Below are 23,894 nucleotides of genomic sequence, written 5' to 3' on the forward strand. Positions count from 1 at the left end.
TTTGGGCCTGACTTCCACCGGCTCACTTCTGTTACCGTTTATTGACAATCGGGACTTTCCTCCTGGTTTACAACCTGGCTACTTCAATATCTGGCAAGGTGGACAGGTGCAGCAGCTCTTTCACATATGCCCTCAAGGCGTCCTGCCCTCATGGGAACAGGTACAGAATAAATATACGCTTCCGACAACCGAACAATAGGGATGTAGTGAATGGCGGAAAAAATGTTTGCGAACTTGCGTCAAAAATGCGAACGGTTCGCGAACATCGCGAACCCCATAGACTTCAATGGGAAGGCGAATTTTAAAAGCTAGAAAAGACATTTCTGGCCAGAAAAATGATTTTAAAGTTGTTTAAAGGGTGCAACGACCTGGACAGTGGCATGCCAGAGGGGGATCAAAGGCAAAAATGTATCTGAAAAATACATTGTTGACACAGTGCTGCGTTTTGTGCTGTAAAGGGCAGAAATCACACTACGTCACTCAGGTGATGTTTCTGGACACGGAATGTGAAAAGCTCACACAGCTAGGTGGCACTTGGTTAAAGACTGGGCAAACAATGCCTGCAAGGGCAACGTATACAGTAGTGGATACGGAATATATTATTGCTGCTGTAAAAACATCACTCAGGTGATGTTTACGGACACGGAATTATTATTGTTATTTAGACAGAATGTGAAAAAGCTCACACAGCTAGGTGGCACTTGCATACCTCCCAACTGTCCCTCTTTTGACCACTCAACCCCCTGTCCCTCTTTTGTACTGGAAAGTCCCTCTTTTCTCTGCACTGAACAGCCAGAAAAAAACAGTTTCTAACTTAATTAGCTTTTGGCAGAGAGCTCAGAACAGCTAACAGGTGCAAATAAGATACTTTGTAACAATTTTGACTCTGGTTGGTGCTGGTGGTGGTGAACTACTAGGAGGAGCAGCACACCAGTCCCTCTTTTCTCTGAACTGAACAGCCAGAAAAAAAACAGTTTCCAACTTAATTAGCTTTTGGCAGAGACCACTCAACCCCCTGTCCCTCTTTTGTACTGGAAAGTCCCTCTTTTCTCTGCACTGAACAGCCAGAAAAAAACAGTTTCTAACTTAATTAGCTTTTGGCAGAGAGCTCAGAACAGCTAACAGGTGCAAATAAGATACTTTGTAACAATTTTGACTCTGGTTGGTGCTGGTAGTGGTGAACTACTAGGAGGAGCAGCACACCAGTCCCACTCCCCAACACAGCTAGACTAATAGCACTGGGCTCTTATAGTAGCAAAGTAAAAAAACAAAAAAGAAAATAAAAGCAGTCCTTACAAGGACTATTGGGTTACAGGCAGTAGTCAGCAGATGAGAGATCAGAAGCAGTGCCCACAGCAGCTACATACAGAGCACTGCAGTAGAAGGTAGATTACTAGCCAGCAAAGCTACCTAACCTAAAATGTCCCTCAAATCCCTGCAGAGTTCTGTCCCTACAATACAGAGCAGTATCAAGTAGATTACTAGCCAGCAAAGTTACTATCAACTGTCCCTCAAATCACTCAACAGCTCTCTCCCTACACTAGCTCTTCCAAGCAGACACAGGCAGAATGAAAAAACGCTGCAGGGCTTCAGTTTATATATGGAAGGGAAGTGGTCCAGGGGGTGTGGGGGTGGTCCAGGAGGGAGAGCTTCCTGAGAGCTTCCTGATTGGCTGCCATGTATCTGCTGCTCTGGGGTGAGAGGGCAAAAATAAGCGCCAGCTAAGGCGAACCCAAATTGGCGAACGTCGCGCGACGTTCGCGAACATTCGGCGGACGCGAACAGTCGATGTTCGCGCAAATTAGTTCGCGGGCGAACAGTCCGCGACATCCCTACCGAACAATTTAAATATCAACAGATTGCCAGTTTTGCAAGACGAGTGCTCACTCGACCTGTAGGAACCTCGCTATACACTGGTTTCGAAAAGCTGTGCTGTCATGCTTCTCCACCTCTCAGAGTCATATCTGCTATTTACCAACTGCTACATGGGCCAGCTGCAGCTAAACACTCTCCTTTGCTGAGGTTCAAAAAATGGGAAACTGTTTTGAATGTCACACTTTCGGAACGAGACTGGGAAAACATCTTGGTTAAATCTCTTACAGGCCCCAGAAGTTGCAGAATCCTGGAGAATAATTACAAAGTGCTCTCCTTATGGTACAACACCCCTGCGAAACTGCATGTTATGTTCCCTGGAACAACGGACGTATGCTGGAGATGCAAACAACACGTTGGCACTATGCTGCACATTTTCTGGGACAGTCCTCTCATTAAACAATTCTGGTCACAGATATTGGATATCTGTACAGATACGCTTCTCCTTGGTATTTCTCCCGACCCAGCTGCAATTCTCCTACACCACAATATGGTCTCTGTGTCCTTGTACAGAAGGTCCTTAACACAGGTTGCTCTGAATGCAGCTAAACTCTTGATTCCCCGCAAATGGAAAACTACTGCCTCGCCCACTCTGCTTGAGTGGATGAGGGAAATGGAGGAGATACGCAAATTTGAGGAAACGCATGCTGACTCCCCTAATGCGATGCTGCAGCATTGGGCGACCTGGCGCCCTTGGCTACAATATCTTGATTCTATTTCCTAAAAATGTCTGAGAGAGTTCTCCGCCAAACATACCCCCCTCTTCGGATTGCCTTTCTTGGGACATTGTTCTGCGTGACTTTGCTTTCTTTTGAGTGCTAGGCTACTTCACTATATGAGTAATATTACTGTAATGCTCTTTTCTCTTGACAAGTTGTATGTAATATGTAGTATGGGATTTAATACTGAAGTTTCTGCATTTTCCTTCCCTTTCCCCTTTCCTCTCTTTCCTTCTTTTTGTTCTTTCCCTGACCCCTCCACCCTTTCCTTTTTCCTTTCTCTTTTATGTTACCTTGCTGATCCAGTACACACCTTCCCGTAGACTGACCCCCACCTTGACTGACTAGCTCCTTGACAGCGCACAGTGGTTTACTTTTTTTTTTTTAGTAGGCGCGTGCTTTTCACCCTGTGAAGGGCATGCGACTAGATATCTGCTTTCTCATGTCATACCTACTAGTTACCACTGTTAATGATTGTATATGGTGCCTTCCCTGTGTATTGTGATCCTTTTTGACCTTTGCTGACAATAAAAAATAAACATTTAAAATAAAAACAAAAAAAAAACCATTGGTGCCAGGGCCGTCCATAAAAGTTTTTTTTTAATAAGCATTGGTGCCAGGCCCCCCTCTTACAAGTAAAAAAAATCGTGGCCCAAAAATGTCTTTTTAAAAAAACATTGACACTAGGGCCCCCCTTACAAGTTAAAAAAAATTGAGACCACAAAAAAATATTTTTTAAAAAAACATTGGCGCCAGGGCCCCCCATACAAGTTAAAAAAAACTTTGGTGGCAGGGGCCTATAGAATATTAAAATAATACATTGGTGGCCAGGGGATTAAACACAAACAAAAAACAAATTGGTGTTCAGTGGAATTGAACTTATGTCTTCAGGACTTCAACTTCGCCTCCTTTCGTGACTTTGGGTCTTTTCGCCGCTTCAGGACTTTGGCTTCGGCTGTTTTTGTGACTTTGGGTCTTTTCGCCGCTTTGGGACTTCGGCTATTTTTGTGACTTCAGGTCTTTTCGACGCTTCGAGAGTTCAGCATTTCAGCATTTTAGGCTGTTCGGGATGAACGCAAATCTTCGGCTCTGTCAATGGGGGCCCTGCTCTTTCTAAACTGCAGCACTGCCGGGCCCCCCCTTCATGCCCCAGCCCGGGACACTTGTCCCCCTGTCCCCCCCGATGGTGGCCCTGCTCAGGGTTCAGTATCTCATGGCACCCTATATATTTATTATTGGGAAGGATACGTTTATTATTGGGAAGGGCTTCACCCTGCTCATGTTATTGGCTTGAATTGCATCGGAGGAGAGTGGGCACCTCTAATCCATGCCGACCCTGCCTGCAGGGCGCCCACATGATCACATGGGCCCCCAGCCGCAAACTCCTCTGTGCCGATATCTCCTGCACCCCCTGCATATGCGCGCTCATGTGTTTTTTCCGGGGCTGTACAGGAGCGGGTCTGGGCTGGCAGAGCCACCAGCGCAGTCCAATATTATGTTTGTGATTGTAAGCTCTTTTGGAAGGGCCCTCTTTACCTTTTGTATCAGTTATTGGTTGCTTTCTATAGTGTGGGGGGGTGCCCCTCCAAAGATTTTTTGATTTGGAGGGGCCCATGTGAGGTGGTTATGCCGCCGCTGTATGTGAACTTTTATGTTCAGTGCATGTGCCCATTTATTGTACAGAGCTACGGAATATGTTAGTGCTATAAAGTAATAATAATAATGAGGAGCTGCCAATGCATTCTTTGTCCCATTGTGGGGGAAGGGGGGCTTTTTTTAGCAGTTTTTCAGTACATAGGGAAGACACTTTGGCATTAGTGATGGGCGAATTTATTCCGCAGGCGTGAATTCGCAGCTAATTTCCGAGTTTCGCCGCCGCCGAATAAATTCGCGAAATTTCCGCAATGCATATTGCATTGTGGGTATTATTTGCTCACAGGCCTATGGGTAAATCTCCTAAAATGTATTATTTTTTTTACAAGAATTCCAATATCATTGCACCTGACACCAAATATTTTTGCCCAGTGATGCTCCCATAGAGGTGCTAAATCTGCACTGAAACTGTATCCGCATCAATAAGGGTAGCTCCTGCCTGTGCTGTACCCTGTCTCCATCTCTAACGTCCCAAGAGAAAAGGGTGTCACGGGGTGGGTGCTGCTGAGTCTCACATGCTGCCCCTCCCTTGTTGTCCCTCCCCTCCAGGTTGAATCCCAGGAGTTTGGCCTCAGGTGCAGAGCGACGTTCAGTTTCCAGGAGAGATCAGTGAGGTTGGCAGTTACCAGGAGAGGGAACAGTAAGTGGCAGTCACACAGCAAGGACTGAGATTTCACGTGACCTGACAGGTGAGTAACTTCATTGCATGCCCAAAATAACATCTATCTTCTCTGTTCTAACCCCACATCTCCCCTTTGTAGCGCATTTTCTCTGCTTCCCCGTACCTTTGGCACCTTTATGGGTTCTCTGTGCTCTTACCTAAACTCCCCTCCACCTTTCCCTATTCCCAGTATCAAATATCTGCCTTGTCTAACTCCCTATTCCCTTTCCTGACTTATTTACTTCTCCTCTGACTCCTTATCCACTTCTCAGACTCTTCTACTTCTGGTTTCTCTCCTGCCCCCTTCTCTTCCCTGCCTTTTTTATTCCTCTTATCTCTGTCTCTTCCCTAACTTCTCACACTCCCTACCTCCTTCTCCCCATTCCTAGTCTATTGATTTCCTTCTCTACTCCCCATTCTTATTCCTCTTATCTCTGTCTCTTCCTTGCCTTCTCACACTCCCTACTCCCTTCTCCCCATTTCTTGTTACTTCATTTCATTCTCTATTCCCCAATTTAATTCCTCTTATCTCTGTCTCTTCTCTGCCTCTTCTAGCTCCCAATCCCCTTCATGGGCTTTTATCTGGTTCATCTTTCCATTCTGTAGCTTTGATTTTCCTATCATCTTCTAGGACTCCACACCACCATCTCATACGCCTCCTTCCATCTCTGACTCCCCATCAACCATTTCTAAACCCCTTTACCAAACTCTATATTGAATTATCTGACTCCTATTCTATCTATTAATTCCATCCTGGGTCCCTTGTCTGAGTTCTCTGACTTCCCTGCTCTGATTCCTCTTCGCCTTCTGTAACACCAACCTCCTTCTCTGACCATTAAACTTTCACTCAGTCGTCTAACTTTCCTCTGTCTCTCCTCACTGTCTGCTCTGACTGTCATTGCCTCTTCACTATGATCTTAAGTTAAGGAGAATATGAATGTATTTTTAGTGCATGTTTCATAAGTACAGCAGCCTCCCTCTTCTCTTGATTCTGGCTGTTTCCTACCCCTACACATATCAATTGGCACCAAGTGTTGGAGGTACTGTGTGTTTGTATGAAAGTTGATCCAGGTTTATTCACAATGAATATAAAGTAAATTAAAGGGGTTGTTGCCCTTCCAACACTTTTTCAGTTCAGTTGATTTCAGATTGTTCCCCAGAAATAATGACATTTTTCAATTACTTTCTATTTGTACATTGGTTGATCCATTTCTTATCTTTGTCCCTGCTGAGCAGAATCCATGAGGTTCATTAAAGGCAGCTGAACAATCTGAAAACTACTCAACTGAAAAAAAGTGTTTGGAAGGTGAACGACCCCTTTAATGACCTAAACCCCTCAGTTTATCCCTGTTCTGCAGTTGGGACTTTGGTAAATTCTCTCTGCTTTCCCCCTTTCCACCTTTTCTCCCATATCTGACTACTCATGAAATTTTGTGACTCCGCCCTGTCCCGTGTCACTTATTGTCTCCCCTACCTTGGCCCCTACTCCAGCAACTGTTCCCCCTTCCCCCCCGATTTTCTAACTCCTCCTCTTTTGTTTGACACCTCCCACTCTTGACTGACTCCACTCCTTTTTTTCCATAATGCAAACCTGTTTCTAGCCTGACTTGTCTACCTCCTCTGCTTCCCTCTCTAAATCTAGACCCTTGATTGGGAATTTTTCTCCTACTTGGCTGAGTTTTATCCTTCTCTATCCCCTCCCCTTCTTCTCTGACTCCTCCCCCTTCTGTTCTGACTCCTCCCACAACCTCTAACCCTCTTTTTGCCATCTGTCCTTTGCACCTGTTTCTCCTTATTATGTTCTTCTTCCCCCTTCCTTTTATTTTCTGCTCCCAAACCTCTATAATAACATCCCCTGTTGTTTGTCTGCCCTCTGCTTTTTGCTTTACTTTTTTTTTAATCCTTTTCCTTCAAGAAAGCATAAGGGGAACAGAGCATAGAGATCATGGGATATGAGTCATTGGAAGAACTGAGAGGAGCAATAGGGATACTATGGGGGGGATAAGGGCAGTGCAGAGCTTACAGTTCAACATGGATAATAGAGACGATAAGGGAGACTAGCCAGACTAGCCATAAAGCATAATCAAGACTATAGGGGAATCTGAAGGTAAATAAAGGTAAAGCAAAAGTATGAAGAAGCATAAGGAATGTTATGGGGTGGGTGGGGGGTTTTGGGAATGGAGCATAGAGATAGAAGGGAGCCTGCAGGAGGATATTAGTGAATCCTTGGTGTGAGAGTGGCATAGTAGAGATGCGTTATTTACACAAAAACAGGATTGTCAGGGAATTGTTTGTTTAAGTAATGAGATTCTCCCAATTTAGCAACAGGCAATTTTCTGGCACGAGGACTGGGTTTTCAGGCAAAGCATTATTCACAGCCTTTTATACCCCAGCACTGGCTCACTTGCCCTTTAGATCCACCGGGGAACTAGTGGTAGCGGAAACCCCCTCGTCTCCATTCTGTTATATCCTTCCACATCCCTGCTCCCTGGACTCAGTATCCTCCTCTACAGGGGCAGTCAGTATAAGCCACAGATCATTAACCCCAGTTCCTGCACCAGTGGAGCTTACAATCTAGTGTATGAATCTAATCCAAAAACCACAGTGGTGCAAATAATGAAGCTGTGTTGCTTGTACCCTTTGTTTGTCTGCTTGGCAGTCTTGGAGCTGAATTCCTCTCTATATCTGCGCAGACAAGTAGAATCAAAGCTTTCTAAGTAATAATATTGATCTTTGCCAAGTAATACTCTGAAAGTAGAGGACAGTTAAACCGAGGGTCCATGTAGAGATTGTCCCCGCAGACCAGTTATGGCTAGTTATTGGTCCATCTATGGACCTTCCAACTTCAGTGCTCTCTATAAAGAATTCTCAGTGCAACATAGTTAGCTAAGCATGATGGGAGTTGTAGTTTAATACAAATGATGTGCTCTTGAGTCTTGGGTATTGCTTTTTTTTAAGACTTGTCATGCTCTTTATCACTATGGAATGCTGTGGGGGGGAGGAATTTGTTGGCCTGACTCACTATTCCCATAATGTTACTTATTACTCACCACCACTAGTTACTAGGAATGTCCTTGTGCAAAGGATCGTTATACATTTATAGACATATTAATGGTTATAAGACAAAAAGCTGGTAAATAAGAAACATGGTATTGAATTTCTGCCAGTGGAGGGATGCCTGTTGGGCATATGTACCAACTCCTTGTACTGCTATAATTGGCGGGGGGGGGGGGACGACGACTATATTTGGGGGGGGTCCCCCATCATGATTAACTGGCTTTCTAAAAGGTTTGATACATTAGTGGCTACAGCTTCAGCCCCTACTAAGTGTGATCCCTGGGCTGTTCCTATTGCTGTATTTATTATACACCAACTTTTACCATTTTTATTTTGCCCAAAATATTTGAGGCAACTTAATAAAAAAGCATAGCAAGGCAGAGGGACAATGAGACAGCCCCCCCAATCTGCTGAGTGGATGGTTATAAGTTAGTAAAAGTTAATTTTTAGGTGAATTTCCCCACTAATCCAACTCTATTATCACTTCCTTGTGTCTCTCTTTGCAGATGGCACAAAACTATTCAGTCAGTTAAATCAGAGCAAGTTGCAGCATACTCGTAGCAGGATCTTGACAAACTGTCAGTCTTGGCCAATGTTCCCTCAAAGGCAGGAGTGCCCTGTGATGTTGTCCCAATATGATCTACATCCATTAAAGCAGTGTTAGCATTCTGTTCCATACAAGATACGACTTAAATATTGATTTATGAGAAAAGGTATATTGTTATATTTAACAGACAACTATTTCTTATGTAACCATAGTGTGATAAATATCTGAATTAAAAGAATGAAATAGGAGGGTGATTCAGACAAGCTGTTTGTTGACAGTGTCTTGACATCTACTGATCACCAGCTAAAGGTCTACTGGTAGATCCTGATAATTGTGGTGCACACAAGGAATTTTTTGTGAAATTTTGACCTGAGCTCACAGTTTTAAAAATTGTGCACACAAGTTTGAAATGTGGAAATATTTGTCTGGGCAGCTAAGTGACAGATGAGATTAATGGTCGATAAATGTAAAGTCATGCACCTGGGATGAAAAATTTTTCAGACACTTATACCCTTACAGGGGAATGAAACCTAGTTGGCACAAAAACCCTCCCGTGTGTTGCCCACCCTCCCCCCTGGCCTACCCGTCCCGCTGGGCAAATGCCCCTAACTTGTTACTTACCCTTCTGCGCAGGTCCAGTCCAGGGGTTCACAGACGACATCTTCTTCCACATGATCTTCTTCTTGCTTTGACCGGCGCATGCGCAGTAGGAGCATTCTGCCGGTACGATCTACTGCGCATGCGCCAAAGTACTTCGTGACTTTTGGCGCATGCGCAGTAGATCCGTACCGGCGAAATGCTCCTACAGCGCATGTGCCAAAACGCCATTCAAAGCAGGAAGAAGATCGCGTGGAAGAAGATGTCGTCTGTAAACTCCCTGGACTGGACCTGCGCAGAAGGGTAAGTAACAAGTTAGGGGCATTTGCCCAGCGGGACGGGTAGGCCAGGGGGGAGGAGGGAGGGTGGGCAACACACGGGAGGGGGGGAGGGTTTTTGCGCCAACTAGGTTTCCTTCCCCTTTAATGGGACTGCACTAGGCAAATCCATTATGGTGGAAAAGGAACTTGGAGGCCTTGTAGATGATAAGCTTGGCTGTAGCAAGCAATGCCAGTCAGCAGCATCAAGGGCAAATAATATCTCAAGCTGTATTAAAAGGGGCATAGAGTCACTCCCTCTGTGTAGATTCTGTCCAGCGAAGTTCACAGACGCCATCTTCTTCTCTTCGGAAATCTTCGGAACGAGACCGTTGTGGCGGCACAGTTGGAGCAATTTTCTGTGTAGCGACAACTGCACATGCACCAAAACTCACGAAAATTGCCGAATCGCCAGTCTCATTCCGAAGATTACCGAAGCGGCTGAGGATAGCGTCTGTGAACTCTGCTGGACAGAATCTGCATGGAGGGGTAAGTAAAGAGTTAGGGGCATTTGACCGGGGGGGCCAATGTAGGTTAGGGTTTTTTTTTTATTAAGGGTTTGTTTCTCCTTTAAGGGGTGATATGATAACTATGTATAAATATATAAGTGGATCATCTAATAATCTCTCTAATGCTTTATTTACCAGTAGGTCTTTCCAGCTGACACAAGGTCACCCTTTCCAATTAGTATGAAAGAGGTTCTGTCTAAATATTAGGAAGGGTTTTTTTACAGTGAGAGCTGTGAAGATGTGATTGTGGGTAAACCCGATACCCACGGGTTGGGAGGGTTCAGGTCAACTTCCTTACTGTGCCAGCTTCTGTTTCCGATAACCACAATTAAAAGATGAGCATTAGAAACACAGAGATGTATTTTCTGTATAAGCACCCGGGGGCATGTGCCTAGGGTAGAAACCTTAGGTGAAAAAAGACCGGTTGTTTAATAATAATATCTTTTCTCTGTGCCTGTCAGGTATAACAATGGGTTGCTTCTCCTTCCTCAAGACCTTGATGTTTGTTTTCAATGGAATCATATTTGTGAGTATTTAAAAAAGAAATCAACAGAAGTATTTATGAGCAGATGAAGGCTATGGCAAGTTTGCTAATTAAAGGCATTGTTCACCTTTGAATTAACTTTTAATATGATGTAGAGAGTGATATTCTGAGACAATTTGTAATTGGTCTTCATTTTTTCATGATTTGGGGTTATTTATTTTTTATTCAGCAACCTGGTTGCTAGGGTCCAAATTACCCTAGCAACCATGGATTGAATTGAATAAGAGACTGGAATATGAATAGGAGAGGGACTGAATATAAAGAGGAGTAACAAAAAGTAGCAGTAACAATTCATTTGCAGCTTTACAGAGCATTTGTTTTTTTAGATGGGGTCAGTGACCCCTATTTGACAGCTGGAAAGAGTCAGAAGAAGGTAAATATTTCAAAAACGATAAAAAAAGAAATAATGAAGACCAACTAAAAAGTTGCTTATAATTAGTCATTTTATAACATAGTTAACGTTAACTTAAAGGTAAACCCCCCCTTTAATAGCAGACTGGTGATCCATTGCTTTACATGCGTGTCCTATGGACAATGGTTTTGTGTTGGTAATAACTACAAGTATTATTAGATATTAGGAAATCAAAGGAATGTAATAACTATAATATTATCACATAATGGCCAATCAGAATCGAGCTATGCAACCCCATTGGATCATGTCTTAATGTTGTTGCAGTTGGGCGGGGTAGCAGTGCTGGGCATCGGTATCTGGGTGAAGGTGGACGGAGGCTCCTTTCTTCAGATTCTGGGTTCCGCAGCCCCCCAGCTCATGCAGGTGGTGAATGTGGGGTACTTGTGCATGGCAGTCGGAGGGTTCCTTATACTTATGGGATTCCTTGGCTGCTGTGGGGCTGTAAAGGAGAGCCGCTGCATGTTAATGTTGGTGAGCTATTTCTATATATTATACTTGTACTGTGCCTTTAATTCCTCTCTTTCACCCCTTTGTATAGATTATATGCTTTCTCATCCTGCTCCATATATCCTCTTCCCTTACTCCTCCTACTGTGTTATATAAACATCTTTGTACCTATCTTTGTACCTATCCCTTCCTATTGCTCCATATACCCTTTTACTAGAACACCCTGTTAGTGCTCCTAATCCAATTTGTAACACACTATATATATATATATATATATATATATATATATATATATATATATATATATATATATATATATATATATATATATATATATATATATACTCATTTTCCTTTCCTGCAGTTCTTCATTATCATCCTCATTATTTTTATTGCTGAAGTGGCAGGAGCTGTAGTAGTGCTGGCATTCTCCTCTTTGGTAAGTATTGTCCCTCCTAAAACCAATCACTAAGTGCCTTCAGCGCTTAGTGAGGGCAAAGTTTCAGGGTGCAGAGCTTACACTCTAATGTATAGACGGATACAGATCAATATAGGGGGAAGAAATCATTGGGAGAAGGGAATCCTGGCCTGCAGAGCTTATACTTTAATATAAAGAGGGACACAGATACAATATAGGGGGAAGAAACCATTGGGAGAAGCCAATCCTGGCCTGCAGAGCTTGCACTCTAATGTACAGGGGGACACAGATACAATATAGCGGGAAGAAAACTTTAGGAGAAGGCAATCCTGGCCTGCAGAGCTTGCAGTCTAATGTACAGAGGGACACAGATACAATATAGGGGGAAGAAACCATTAGGAGAAGGGAATCCTGCCCTGCGGAGCATACACTCTAATATACAGAGGGTCACATATACAAAACAGAAAGAGGGAACCATTGGGAGAAGGGAATCCTGGCCTGCAGAGCTTACACTCTAATATACAGAGGGACACAGATACAATATAGGGGGAAGAAACCATTGGGAGAAGGGAATCCTGGCCTGCAGAGCTTACACTCTAATATTCAGAGGGTCACAGATACAATAAAGGGAGAAGGAACCATTGGGAGAAGGGAATTCTGCCCTGCAGAGCTTACACTCTAATATAAAGAGGGACACAGATACAATATAGGGGGAAGAAACCATTGGGAGAAGGGAATCCTGGCCTGCAGAGATTGCACTCTATAGAGGGAGACAGATATAATACAGGGTGAGGGAGAATTCCATCTGACACTGTTTGGGACGTGTGTATTTCTTCCTCAGTCTCAGATCTTCATTGATTACCTGGGTAACGTGTCTGTGAAATATCTGCATAACGATTATGGTGAAAGTAATGAACTCACCACAATATGGAATGCGACCATGAAAGAGGTGGGTACAGTAATATCCCTATGTTTGTAATGAACATCTGTACTTCTATACCATATATTATATATTGTATAATATCTATAATATCTATACCCTGATAATGATCTCCCCTCTCTGTATAATGGGACTGAGTATCTATACCTGATAATGATCTCCCCTCTCTGTATAATGGGACTGAATATCTATACCCTGATAATGATCTCCCCTCTCTGTATAATGGGACTGAGTATCTATTACCTGATAATGATCTCCCCTCTCTGTATAAATGGGACTGAGTATCTATACCTGATAATGATCTCCCCTCTCTGTATAATGGGACTGAATATCTATACCCTGATAATGATCTCCCTCTCTGTATAATGGGACTGAGTATCTATACCTGATAATGATCTCCCCTCTCTGTATAATGGGACTGAGTATCTATACCTGATAATGATCTCCCCTCTCTGTATAATGGGGACTGAGTACTCTATACCCTGGATAATGATCTCCCCTCTCTGTAATAATGGGACTGAGTATCTATACCTGATAATGATCTCCCTCTCTGTATAATGGGACTGAGTATCGTATACCTGATAATGATCTTCCCTCTCTGTATAATGGGACTGAGTATCTATACCCTGATAATGATCTCCCCTCTCTGTATAATGGGACTGAAGTATCTATACCTGATAATGATCTCCCTCTCTGTATAATGGGACTGAGTATCTATACCGTGATAATGATCTCCCCTCTCTGTATAATGGGACTGAGTATCTATACCCTGATAATGATCTCCCCTCTCTGTATAATGGGACTGAGTATCTATACCTGATAATGATCTCCTCTCTCTGTATAATGGGACTGAGTATCTATACCCTGATAATGATCTCCCCTCTCTGTATAATGGGACTGAGTATCTATACCCTGATAATGATCTCCCCTCTCTGTATAATGGGACTGAGTATCTATACCTGATAATGATCTCCCCTCTCTGTATAATGGGACTGAGTATCTATACCCTGATAATGATCTCCCCTCTCTGTATAATGGGACTGAGTATCTATACCCTGATAACGATCTCCCCTCTCTGTATAATGGGACTGAGTATCTATACCTGATAATGATCTCCCCTCTCTATATAATGGGACTGAGTATCTATACCTGATAACGATCTCCCCTCTCTGTATAATGGGACTGAGTATCTATACCTGATAATAATCTCCCCTCTCTATATAATGGGACTGAGTATCTATACCTGATAATGATCTCCCCTCTCTGTATAATGGGACTGAGTATCTATACCCTGATAATGATCTCCCCTCTCTGTATAATGGGACTGAGTATCTATACCTGATAATGATCTCCCCTCTCTGTATAATGGGACTGAGTATCTATACCCTGATAATGATCTCCCCTCTCTATATAATGGGACTGAGTATCTATACCTGATAATGATCTCCCCTCTCTGTATAATAGGACTGAGTAGGTTGGTAGAAGCCAGTGGCAAAGTAGATATTACACTGACTCTTTTACTCTCTCAGTTAAAATGCTGTGGATTCTATGGATATGAGGATTTCACCAACTCTACGTACTATGAGAAGAACCAGCAGTACCCGTCAGTATGCTGTGCCAACAATAGCCCATGCCAGAAGAATAAAATCAGCTCTGAAGTGAAGGTGGGAACCATGGGATTAAGCAATATACACTGTATTGAGGGGTCTGTACCCAGAGAGGGCAAGTTCCTACAGGGTCGAACTGGGTCGTGAGCCCTACAGGGCCAGACCTGCTCCCCACGCCCTCCTGAAGGGGAGGTGGGATTATGGTTCATGCAGTCCCTGTATAATATATAGCTATTATAGTATATAGCTATGGAGATGCCAGGCAGTAATTAAATGTCTATATATATGTATATAGCTATACATTGCCCTATATGTGTACCAACTCATTCCTTCATTACAGCCCACGCAGCCATAGATACTACTCCCTGGCATATACGAATGGGTGCCACTGAGTATTTTTCATTGATATACCAAAATCAGTTGGGATTCTGCACGTTAATAGAATTAATATAATAATAATTAATAGCTAAATGTATGGATTTGCATGCAGCAGCTTGTAGAGCCAGGTGGAGAGGTCTTGTAACCAGTAGCAACCAATCTGATTATTGCTTTTATTATAAAAAGTGCAGTGGGTCAGTACAAGTCAAATACTGATTGGTTGCCATAGGTCAGGGTTGTTGCCAACTGTATTTCCGGCTGTATAGATACAAATGAATGAGCCCAGTCTCTGTGTCCCACAGGGCTGCCTGGTTGCCTTCGAGCACTTCTTTAGTCACAACGGGAAGATTGTTGGTGGAGTGGCTTTGGGGATCTGCGCTCTTGAGGTAATTCCTGCCTTTCCTATTGTATATACACTGGCACATGGCACTAGGGCTGCCACCTCAAACCTTTAAAGGATAAGTAAACCTTTAAAATAAGTGAATGTAAATTTGATGAGAGTTATATTCTAAGCACATTACATTCATTATTTATTATCTTTATATTCCAAGATATTAAGGGATACATGTACTGTTAATATGAATGAATTTTGTTATAACAGTGCCACCTGCTGGTCAGTTTCCCACCAGTCTGACCAGCAAGTAGTCAAGGAAGTTGTCAGGAGAGAGAAAGAGGCTGCTCTGATGTTCTTCTGCTTAGGAATAAAATTTTGGAATAAAAACAAAATAAATAATGAATGTTAATTACAAAAGTGCTTGGAATAGCCCCCTCATCAATTTTACATTCACTTACTTTAAAGGTTTACTTCTCCATTTACTTATTCATTTAGATGCATGCTGCAGACTGAACTAATTTATGTGCAGCCATGCATCATGCATCTAAATGATTTGCTAATGCAGGCTGTGTATTCCATATGTGTTCCATTTTAAAGGGGTGAGGTGACAACCCTACATAGCATCCTACACCACACCCATTGGACACCTTCTTCCCTGGTAATGTCTTTGTCCTTGTGTAATATTTTCTTTCCATTTAACCTTTGCAGCTCGCGGCAATGATCGTCTCCCTCGTGCTTTTCTGCCACATCGGTAACAGCGCGTGATCCCCTCACTAAACATGGCGGCTCCTGTTATAGTGAAAGCCGTGAGCTGGACTCATTGGTGCCAGGCAGGCCTCTGATTGGCTGCTTATTCGCTGTCTATCAACCTCTGATTTCCTTCTATTGGATGTACCCGGTTCCCCAGGCTCCACCTTCTTTTCTTGGACTTAGGTTGGATGTACTACACCCTCTACACACTTCTGCTTTCCTAATTTGCAGTTAGTTTAGGTGCCTGCTGCATACTACACTGATTTCTAAGCAGCCACACAACATCATTCCTCCCAACAATTGCAAGTCAGGCCACAGCACCGATAAATGCTCTGGTAAGCCCTACCCCATTTGGAATCAGCTCTTGGAGAATGTACCACTTTAATTAGGACCTATGGAAACAATGCAATTTGCTGCTAAACAGCCATGCAGCAAAAATCCGCACAGCAGGGAACGTTCCAAAGAGCAGAGATATAAAAGGAGAGATGAAATACCTTTAAAAAAATAAATATAGAATTGCTCTTTGGAATATTTTTGCAATTTGCATGAATTATTTTTCTATTTTTCATGTTAATAGTAGTTTTTACACTGCCACCATGACGAGTTTGAAACAACAGCGCCACCTGCTGGTCATTTAAGTAAGTGAGAAAAAGAGTGTAATTACCCGCTCAGAGCTAGGAGGATGCTGTGTGTCATGTGATGACATAGCTACACCCACAAATGCACTGCTGTGTATATGACCCCCCCCCATGCACTGGTTTCGTGCTTTGGAGATACTCAGCATCATTGTATGTAGCTCCATGCTTAGGGGTTGGATACATGAAGTCAGATGTCATGTCTCATTTTTATTCTCAGCGGAAAGTGAATCTAATTTTCTATTTTAGTTATTGGCAAATGGAATAGAAAACTGTTTTTAGAGGTGCACATGTGATGTCCATTGTATAGGCATGTGCCGAGACCCGTGTGATAACATGTGATTAAATCATGTAATAATCCCGTGTTAGTCTGCTGTCGGCACATCAATCCCAATTGTCAGGCTGAATGGTGCTTGAAATGTGTGTGACTGATTTAAAGTGAAAGGGACAAGGAGGTTCAGCTAGGGAAGTAAACCCATGCCCTGAACTTCTAGGAAATAAGAACCGACCATGTGACAGTAACTGAACATTGTAGGAAATAAACCATAACCCCCAATGCCTTGGTAGAAAATTCTGTAATTTGACTGCACTTACCTTATAGAGCCCCTTTTATGCTGATTATGGAATCTCCTTTCCTCTAGTGTCATTGAATGCTCTATTCTCACAAGGAATGGGATGCTTAAAGCACACAGTTTTAGTTTGGGCTTTTAGTTCTTCCACCCTAGGCTGAATCTGGGCCATTTGATCCATATTTCCTACACACAAGTTGTTGTTGAACTTGGACTCCCAGAAATCCTTTCTAGCTGAAGGTTAGAAGACTGGATAAAGGAAAATCAATTCATACTCACCAAAATTTTCTTTTCCTGGACTGAAGCATGGCAGTGGGCACTAATGGGTTAATCCCTCTCGACACCTGAAGGACAGGAAATGAGCTAATAAATTTTATGCCTCCCCCCCTCACCTCCATTCTATACACTGTACAAGACAATGTTCCCCAATTTTAGGGAGGGAAACATGTGCCCACTGCCATGCTTCAGTCCAGGAAAAGAAAATCTCGGTGAGTATGAATTGATTTCCCGTTTTCCTGTACTTTACATGGCAGTGGGCACTAATGGGAAATACCCAAGCAATGACAAAAAAGGGAGGGTAATAGAAAAGCTTATTTAATCAGCAAAGCAGCCTGAAGGACCAAACTTCCAAGGAATCTCCATCAGCAGCATGAAAATCAAGCTGGTAATTTTTTACAAAAGTATTGGCAGAAGACCAAACAGCCGCTCTGCAAACCTCCTCAGTTGATGTCTGGGCCCGACATGCCCAAGACACAGCAATAGCCCTGGTAGAGTGAGCCTTAATTGATTGAGGACAAGGAACTGCACTGACCCTGTAGGCCTTTGAAATACATGATTTGATCCAGGAAGAAACTGTAGATTTAGCCACATGAGAGCCTATTCTTGGTCCTGAAGATACAATCAGCAGATTATCCGATTTTCTTATTGATTCAGCCCTTTCTAGGTAGATTTTCACACAGCGAACTACATCTAGAGTATGCCATGTTCGTTCATCCTCTGAATTAGGATTCGGATAAAAAGCAGGTAAAGCTATCTCTTTATTGATATGAAATTCAGATACCACTTTCGGGCGAAAATCTTGAGGTAATCGAAAAATCAACTTATCTTGACAAAAAAAAACATACAGCTTTGGTTAATCTTCAGAGCTTGGATCTCTCCTACTCTGCAGGCTGATTTGATAGCTAACAAACTTGATGATCTGTTAGATAAAGAGCACCATTCCAAAAATTTGTTCCAATATTTAGAGTATTTCAAAGAAGTGTCAGGCTTCCTAGAAGCTAGGAGTGTCTGAACAGTAATAGAAGAAAGAGCTCTTCCCATCATCCTCTGCCTTTCAACTTCCAAACAACATTTGAAGTGGCCTGGATCCGGATGAAACAGAAAATACTTCCTAAGAAGTTGAGGATGGATTGGAAGTCTGAATGGTCTCCTCACGGTCATCTGGAATAACTGAGGAAACCAAAACCTCCTGGGCCACCATGGTAAAATCATCAGGACAGATGACTTCTCTTCCCTGATTTTCCTCAGACACCTGGCGATTAGGGGGAAAAGTGGAAAAAGGAAAGCCAAATTGAAATTCCATGGGATACTAAAGGCATCCATCTGGTCTGCTAGAGGATCCTGGCTCCTGGTATGATATCTCGGTAACTTCCGATTGTGTCTCATAGCCATGAGATCTATCTGTGGAATCCCGAATTTCTTCCCAATTCATTTGTAGGGATGTAGCGAACCGCCGCCGATGTGTTCGCGAACGCCGTTCGCGAACACCGGCATAATTTGCGAACTGTTCGCGAACTGTTCGCGAACTTCGATCATCCGAAAATCGTTCGATTCGAACGATCGAAGGATTTTAATCGTTCGATCGAACGATTTTCGTTCGAATCGAACGAAAATCGTTCGATTTTAGCGATCGAATGGTCGAATGGGCGACCGATTTTGACGCGAACGCCTATTGGCGAACGTCGCGCGACGTTCGCGAACTTGCGGCGGACGCGAACAGTCGAAGTTCGCGCGAACTAGTTCGCCGGCGAACAGTTCGCTACATCCCTATTCATTTGAATGTGTCTGGATTCAATTCCCATTCTCCTGGGTGAGGCTGGAACCTGCTCAACTGATCGGCTAGAACATTCATCACTCCTGGCACATGGACTGCAGTCAAATCGTGCAGATGTATTTCTGCCCATACAAGAATCTCCTCCACCAACTTCATGAGTTTTATACTCCTTGTTCCACCCTGCTTCTTTATGTATTTGAAGTTGTGGAATTGTCTGATTGAATCATCACAGACTTGGACCTGATCACCTCCAGAAAGTGAATTAGTGCTAAGTGAACCGCTTTCAATTATTTCCAGTTGGAGGACTGACTTGTTTCCCAAACATTCCATTTGCCCCATACAGAGAGATGAAATATATGGGCTCCCCATCCTGAACCACTTGCGTAGGTGGTCAACCTGACCCACTGGGGGGTGTAAAGAGAAATCCCTTTCTGAAGATTCTGTGTCTGAAGCCACCATCTCAACTTCTCGAGAACAAGAGGACTCATGAGAATGCACTGATCGGGTGAACGTTCCCTGCGCCATTGGGTCAGAAATGAAAACAAGGAGGCCTGATGTGAGCCATGGCCCATGGAACAGCGTCTAACATGGCCATTAGTTTGCCCAGGACTATTTGACAGAATAAAGCCGTTGTTATTGGAAACTTGTGAAGCTTCTGTACATGATCTTGAACATCCAGGATCCAGGGAGAAAAATTTGAATACGGGTTGAATCGAATGTGACTCCTAAAAAGTTGATTACTTAAGTTGGTGAAAGGCAGGATTTTGAGGTGTTTATGAGCCAACCATGATCCTGCAAGGTCTTCAATACCAACTTGACGTTGTGCTGAATCTTTTCCAAGGAATTCGCCTTCACTAGAATATAGTCCAGATATGAAAAGATTTCCACTTCCTGCAATCTTAGAAAAGCAATAAGGGGAGCTAGAACTTTTGTAAAAGCTCTTGGAGCAGATGCAAGACCGAATGGTAGGGCTCTGTACTGGTATTGAACTCCCATGGAATAAAACCGAAGATATTTCTGGTGACTTGCTGCGATGGGTATATGCAGAGTCAATCTTGACCATCCAATCGCCGGGCCTTAAAACTTCTGTGATGGATTTCATTGACGACATACGAAAGGTCTTTGTTATTATGAATTGATTTAGGAACTTCAGATTTAAAATAGCTCTGAATTCTCAGGAGGAGAAAAAATTCCTTTCCTTCTTTGGGTGGAAGGAATTTGGATAATAACCTTCTTTACCAGAAGTTGTTTCAGAATATACTTGAGGGCAAGCAGATCTTCCTTTGTCTTTGAAACTGCTGACTTTTGAAAGCGAGAAAAAGGAGGAATTTTCGTGAATTCTATTTGGTATGCTCTTAAAATTACCTCTGATATCCAAAGGTCTGACGTACTTTGACCCCAAACGTTTTGAACTGTGAAAGACTGGCCCCCACAGGAAACTGAAGGGCTTGCAAACCTTCAGAAGTATTTATTTCTATCAGGCTTGGTATCTTTTTTAGCCTGAAAGGACTGAGGCTTAGTTTTCCAGGATTGCTTCTGAAAATTTCTGCCTGGGCGGTAAGCTTTAACTTCTTTAAATGAAGGTATGTTACCCCTGAAAGTTGTTCTTCTATCTTTCTTATCCTGAGGTCGGAAGGCTGATTTGCCAGCCGAAGCCTTAGAGATAATATTCTCCAATTTTGGACCAAAAAGAAGATCCCCTTCAAAAGGAAAGGAGCAAAAGTTATGCTTAGATGGTGTATCAGCAAACCAGTGTCTGAGTAGGGATGTCGCGGACTGTTCGCCCGCGAACTAATTCGCGCGAACATCGACTATTCGCGTTCGGCGAATGTTCGTGAACGTCGCGCGACGTTCGCCAATTTGGGTTCGCCTTAGCTGGCGCTTATTTTTGCCCTCTCACCCCAGACCAGCAGATACATGGCAGCCAATCAGGAAGCTCTCCCTCCTGGACCACCCCCACACCCCCTGGACCACTCCCCTTCCATATATAAACTGAAGCCCTGCAGCGTTTTTTTCATTCTGCCTGTGTGTGCTTGGAAGAGCTAGTGTAGGGAGAGAGCTGTTAGTGATTTGAGGGACAGTTGATAGTAACTTTGCTGGCTAGTAATCTACTTGATACTGCTCTGTATTGTAGGGACAGAACTCTGCAGGGATTTGAGGGACATTTTAGGTTAGGTAGCTTTGCTGGCTAGTAATCTACCTTCTACTGCAGTGCTCTGTATGTAGCTGCTGTGGGCAGCTGTCCTGCTGCTGATCTCTCATCTGCATCTGTTCTTCAAACAACTGCCACCTAGCTGTCTAAATATCAATAATAATACCGTCTCCAGAAACACCACCCGAGTGACGTTTTTCAAGCAGCAATAATATATTCCGTATCCAACGGCTGTAGTGTATACGTTGACCTTGCAGGCATTATTTGCCCAGTCTTTAACCAAGTGCCACCTAGCTGTGTGAGCTTGTTCACATTCTGTCTAAATATCAATACTAATACCGTCTCCAGAAACACCACCTGAGTGACGTTTTCCAAGCAGCAATAATATATTCCGTATCCACTGCTGTAGTGTATACGTTGCCCTTGCAGGCATTGTTTGCCCAGTCTTTAACCAAGTGCCACCTAGCTGTGTGAGCTTTTTCACATTCCGTGTCCAGAAACATCACCTGAGTGACGTAGTGTGATTTCTGCCCTTTACAGCACAAAACGCAGCGCTGTGTCAACAATGGATTTTTCAGATACCTTTTTGCCCTTGATCCCCCTCTGGCATGCCACTGTCCAGGTCGTTGCACCCTTTAAACAACTTTAAAATCATTTTTCTGGCCAGAAATGTCTTTTCTAGCTTTTAAAATTCGCCTTCCCATTGAAGTCTATGGGGTTCGCGACGTTCGCGAACTATTCGCATGTTTTGTCGCAAGTTCGCGAATATGTTCGCGAACATTTTTTCCGCCGTTCGCTACATCCCTATGTCTGAGCCATAGAGATCTGCGAGCCGCCACCACAAGGCTCATATCTCAAGCTGCCAACTTGAGGATATCCATGGAAGCTTCAGCACAAAAGTCATTGACTAATTGTACCTCATGAAGAGAGTTAAGAATTTCTTCCCTGCTGACTTTCTTTTGTAAGGCTTCCATAACATTATTTAACCAGATTGTATTAGCTCTTGCTAAAGAGGTAATAGCCACACAAGGTTTACAAATGGATCCAGAGACACTATAGGCTTTCTTAAGTATAGAATCTTGCCGTCTTTCCATAGGATCCTTTAGGGAGACCCCCTCATCTACAGGCAGGGTTGTTCTTCTTGCCACCCTAGTGATTGAAGCGTCAACCTTAGGGGGTGACTCCCATTGTTTAATTTGATCCTCAGGAAAAGGATACATTTTTTTCATTGTCTTAGAAAAAATCTTTTATCAGGGACATCCCATTCTGATTTAATAATGGCCTTGACAACATCATGAATATGAAAAAAACTGTTTTTCTTTTTTAAACATCAGGTCTGGTTGGGAGGAAGGTTCACAAGGAACATTCATATTAAAGGAAAACTATACCCCCAAAATGAATACTTAAGCAACAGATAGTTTATATCAAATTGAATGACATATTAAAGAATCTTACCAAACTGGAATATATATTTCCATAAATATTGCCCTTTTACATCTCTTGCCTTGAACCACCATTTCGTGACTCTATCTGTGCTGCCTCAGAGATCACCTGACCAGAAATACTACAACACTAACTGTAACAGGAAGAAGTGAGGAAGCAAAAGACACAACTCTGTCTGTTAATTGGCTCATGTGACCTTACATGTGGTTTGTATGTGTGCACAGTGAATCCTACGATCCCAGGGGGCGGCCCTTATTTTTTAAAATGGCAATTTTCTATTTATGATTACCCAATGGCACATGCTACTAAAAAAGTATATTATTATGATAATGGTTCATTTACATGAAGCAGGGTTTTACACATGAGCTGTTTTATGCAATATCTTTTAATAGAGACCTACATTGTTTGGGGGGTATAGTTTTCCTTTAAGGGTTTTCCTCGTGGCCAGAATCAAAGGCTCTATGAAAGATGTATTAAACAACTCATCATCAGAATCCACTTCCCCTTCCTCTTGAGAATCAGAGGATACACTCTCATCAGAGATGTGAACAGCTTGATCTGCTGTAGCATATGAAGTGGATGGTTTATTAGTAGATACCTTAGAAAGTACATTATCCGTAACTTTCTCAACCATGTCAGACATAGACTTGTTAAAGGATTCCTTCATCCATGACATGAAATTATTGAATTGCTCAGAGGGTTGGGAGGTATTATTACTTTGATCAAAACAGTTCTGACAAACTTTCTTATCTTGAAGTACAGGCACAGTGCAATACAGTCCCATAATCCTCTTCTCTTCTTCTATCAGAGCGCCTATGATGTGGGCTCCTCAAAGAAACAAAAAGTTTTATAATAAATAGCAATCATGATAAAAGTGCAACAGCATTCAGATGGTACCAACTCACCCACTGGCAGCGGATCTAGACCGTCTAAAACTCATGGGTCAGCTAAAACATAAGCAGAATAAACCCATCAGTAAAGGTAATACATACCAAACATCCCCAGCAGGCAGATTACTTACTGCAGTTGTGGAGGTAAAATAGCAGCAGGCTCAGGGCATATACAACCAAACAGCATCTGGTAGAACAGGCAGCAAGATGGGGAACTAAGACGCTGGTTTAAAAAATTCTGGCGCCAAAACTCAGCGTGATGACCGGCGGTGGAGCGTGTATCTGAGCAACGTGTCCAGGATAGAGCTCTGCAACCGCCATACTGCACATGCGACTAACGGCTTTGCGTCTATGGGCAACGAAAGGCCATTATCTCCTAATGAAGATTTC

The 23,894-nt window shown here is 43.0% G+C and overlaps 1 protein-coding gene across 1 annotated transcript; it reads left to right on the forward strand.

Moving 5' to 3' along the window:
- The first annotated feature begins 4,863 nt into the window (after positions 1-4,863).
- On the forward strand, positions 4,864-16,267 carry tspan16.S (tetraspanin 16 S homeolog). Its single transcript, NM_001090219.1, has 8 exons — positions 4,864-4,933; positions 10,394-10,458; positions 11,153-11,359; positions 11,700-11,774; positions 12,595-12,702; positions 14,223-14,357; positions 14,981-15,064; positions 15,721-16,267. The coding sequence occupies exons 2-8, from the start codon at positions 10,402-10,404 to the stop codon at positions 15,775-15,777; spliced, it is 723 nt and encodes a 240-aa protein (NP_001083688.1). The 5' UTR covers positions 4,864-4,933; positions 10,394-10,401; the 3' UTR covers positions 15,778-16,267.
- Positions 16,268-23,894: the final 7,627 nt, after the last annotated feature.

The sequence above is a fragment of the Xenopus laevis genome, chromosome 3S (assembly GCF_017654675.1).
Source record: "Xenopus laevis strain J_2021 chromosome 3S, Xenopus_laevis_v10.1, whole genome shotgun sequence".
NCBI lineage: Eukaryota > Metazoa > Chordata > Amphibia > Anura > Pipidae > Xenopus > Xenopus laevis.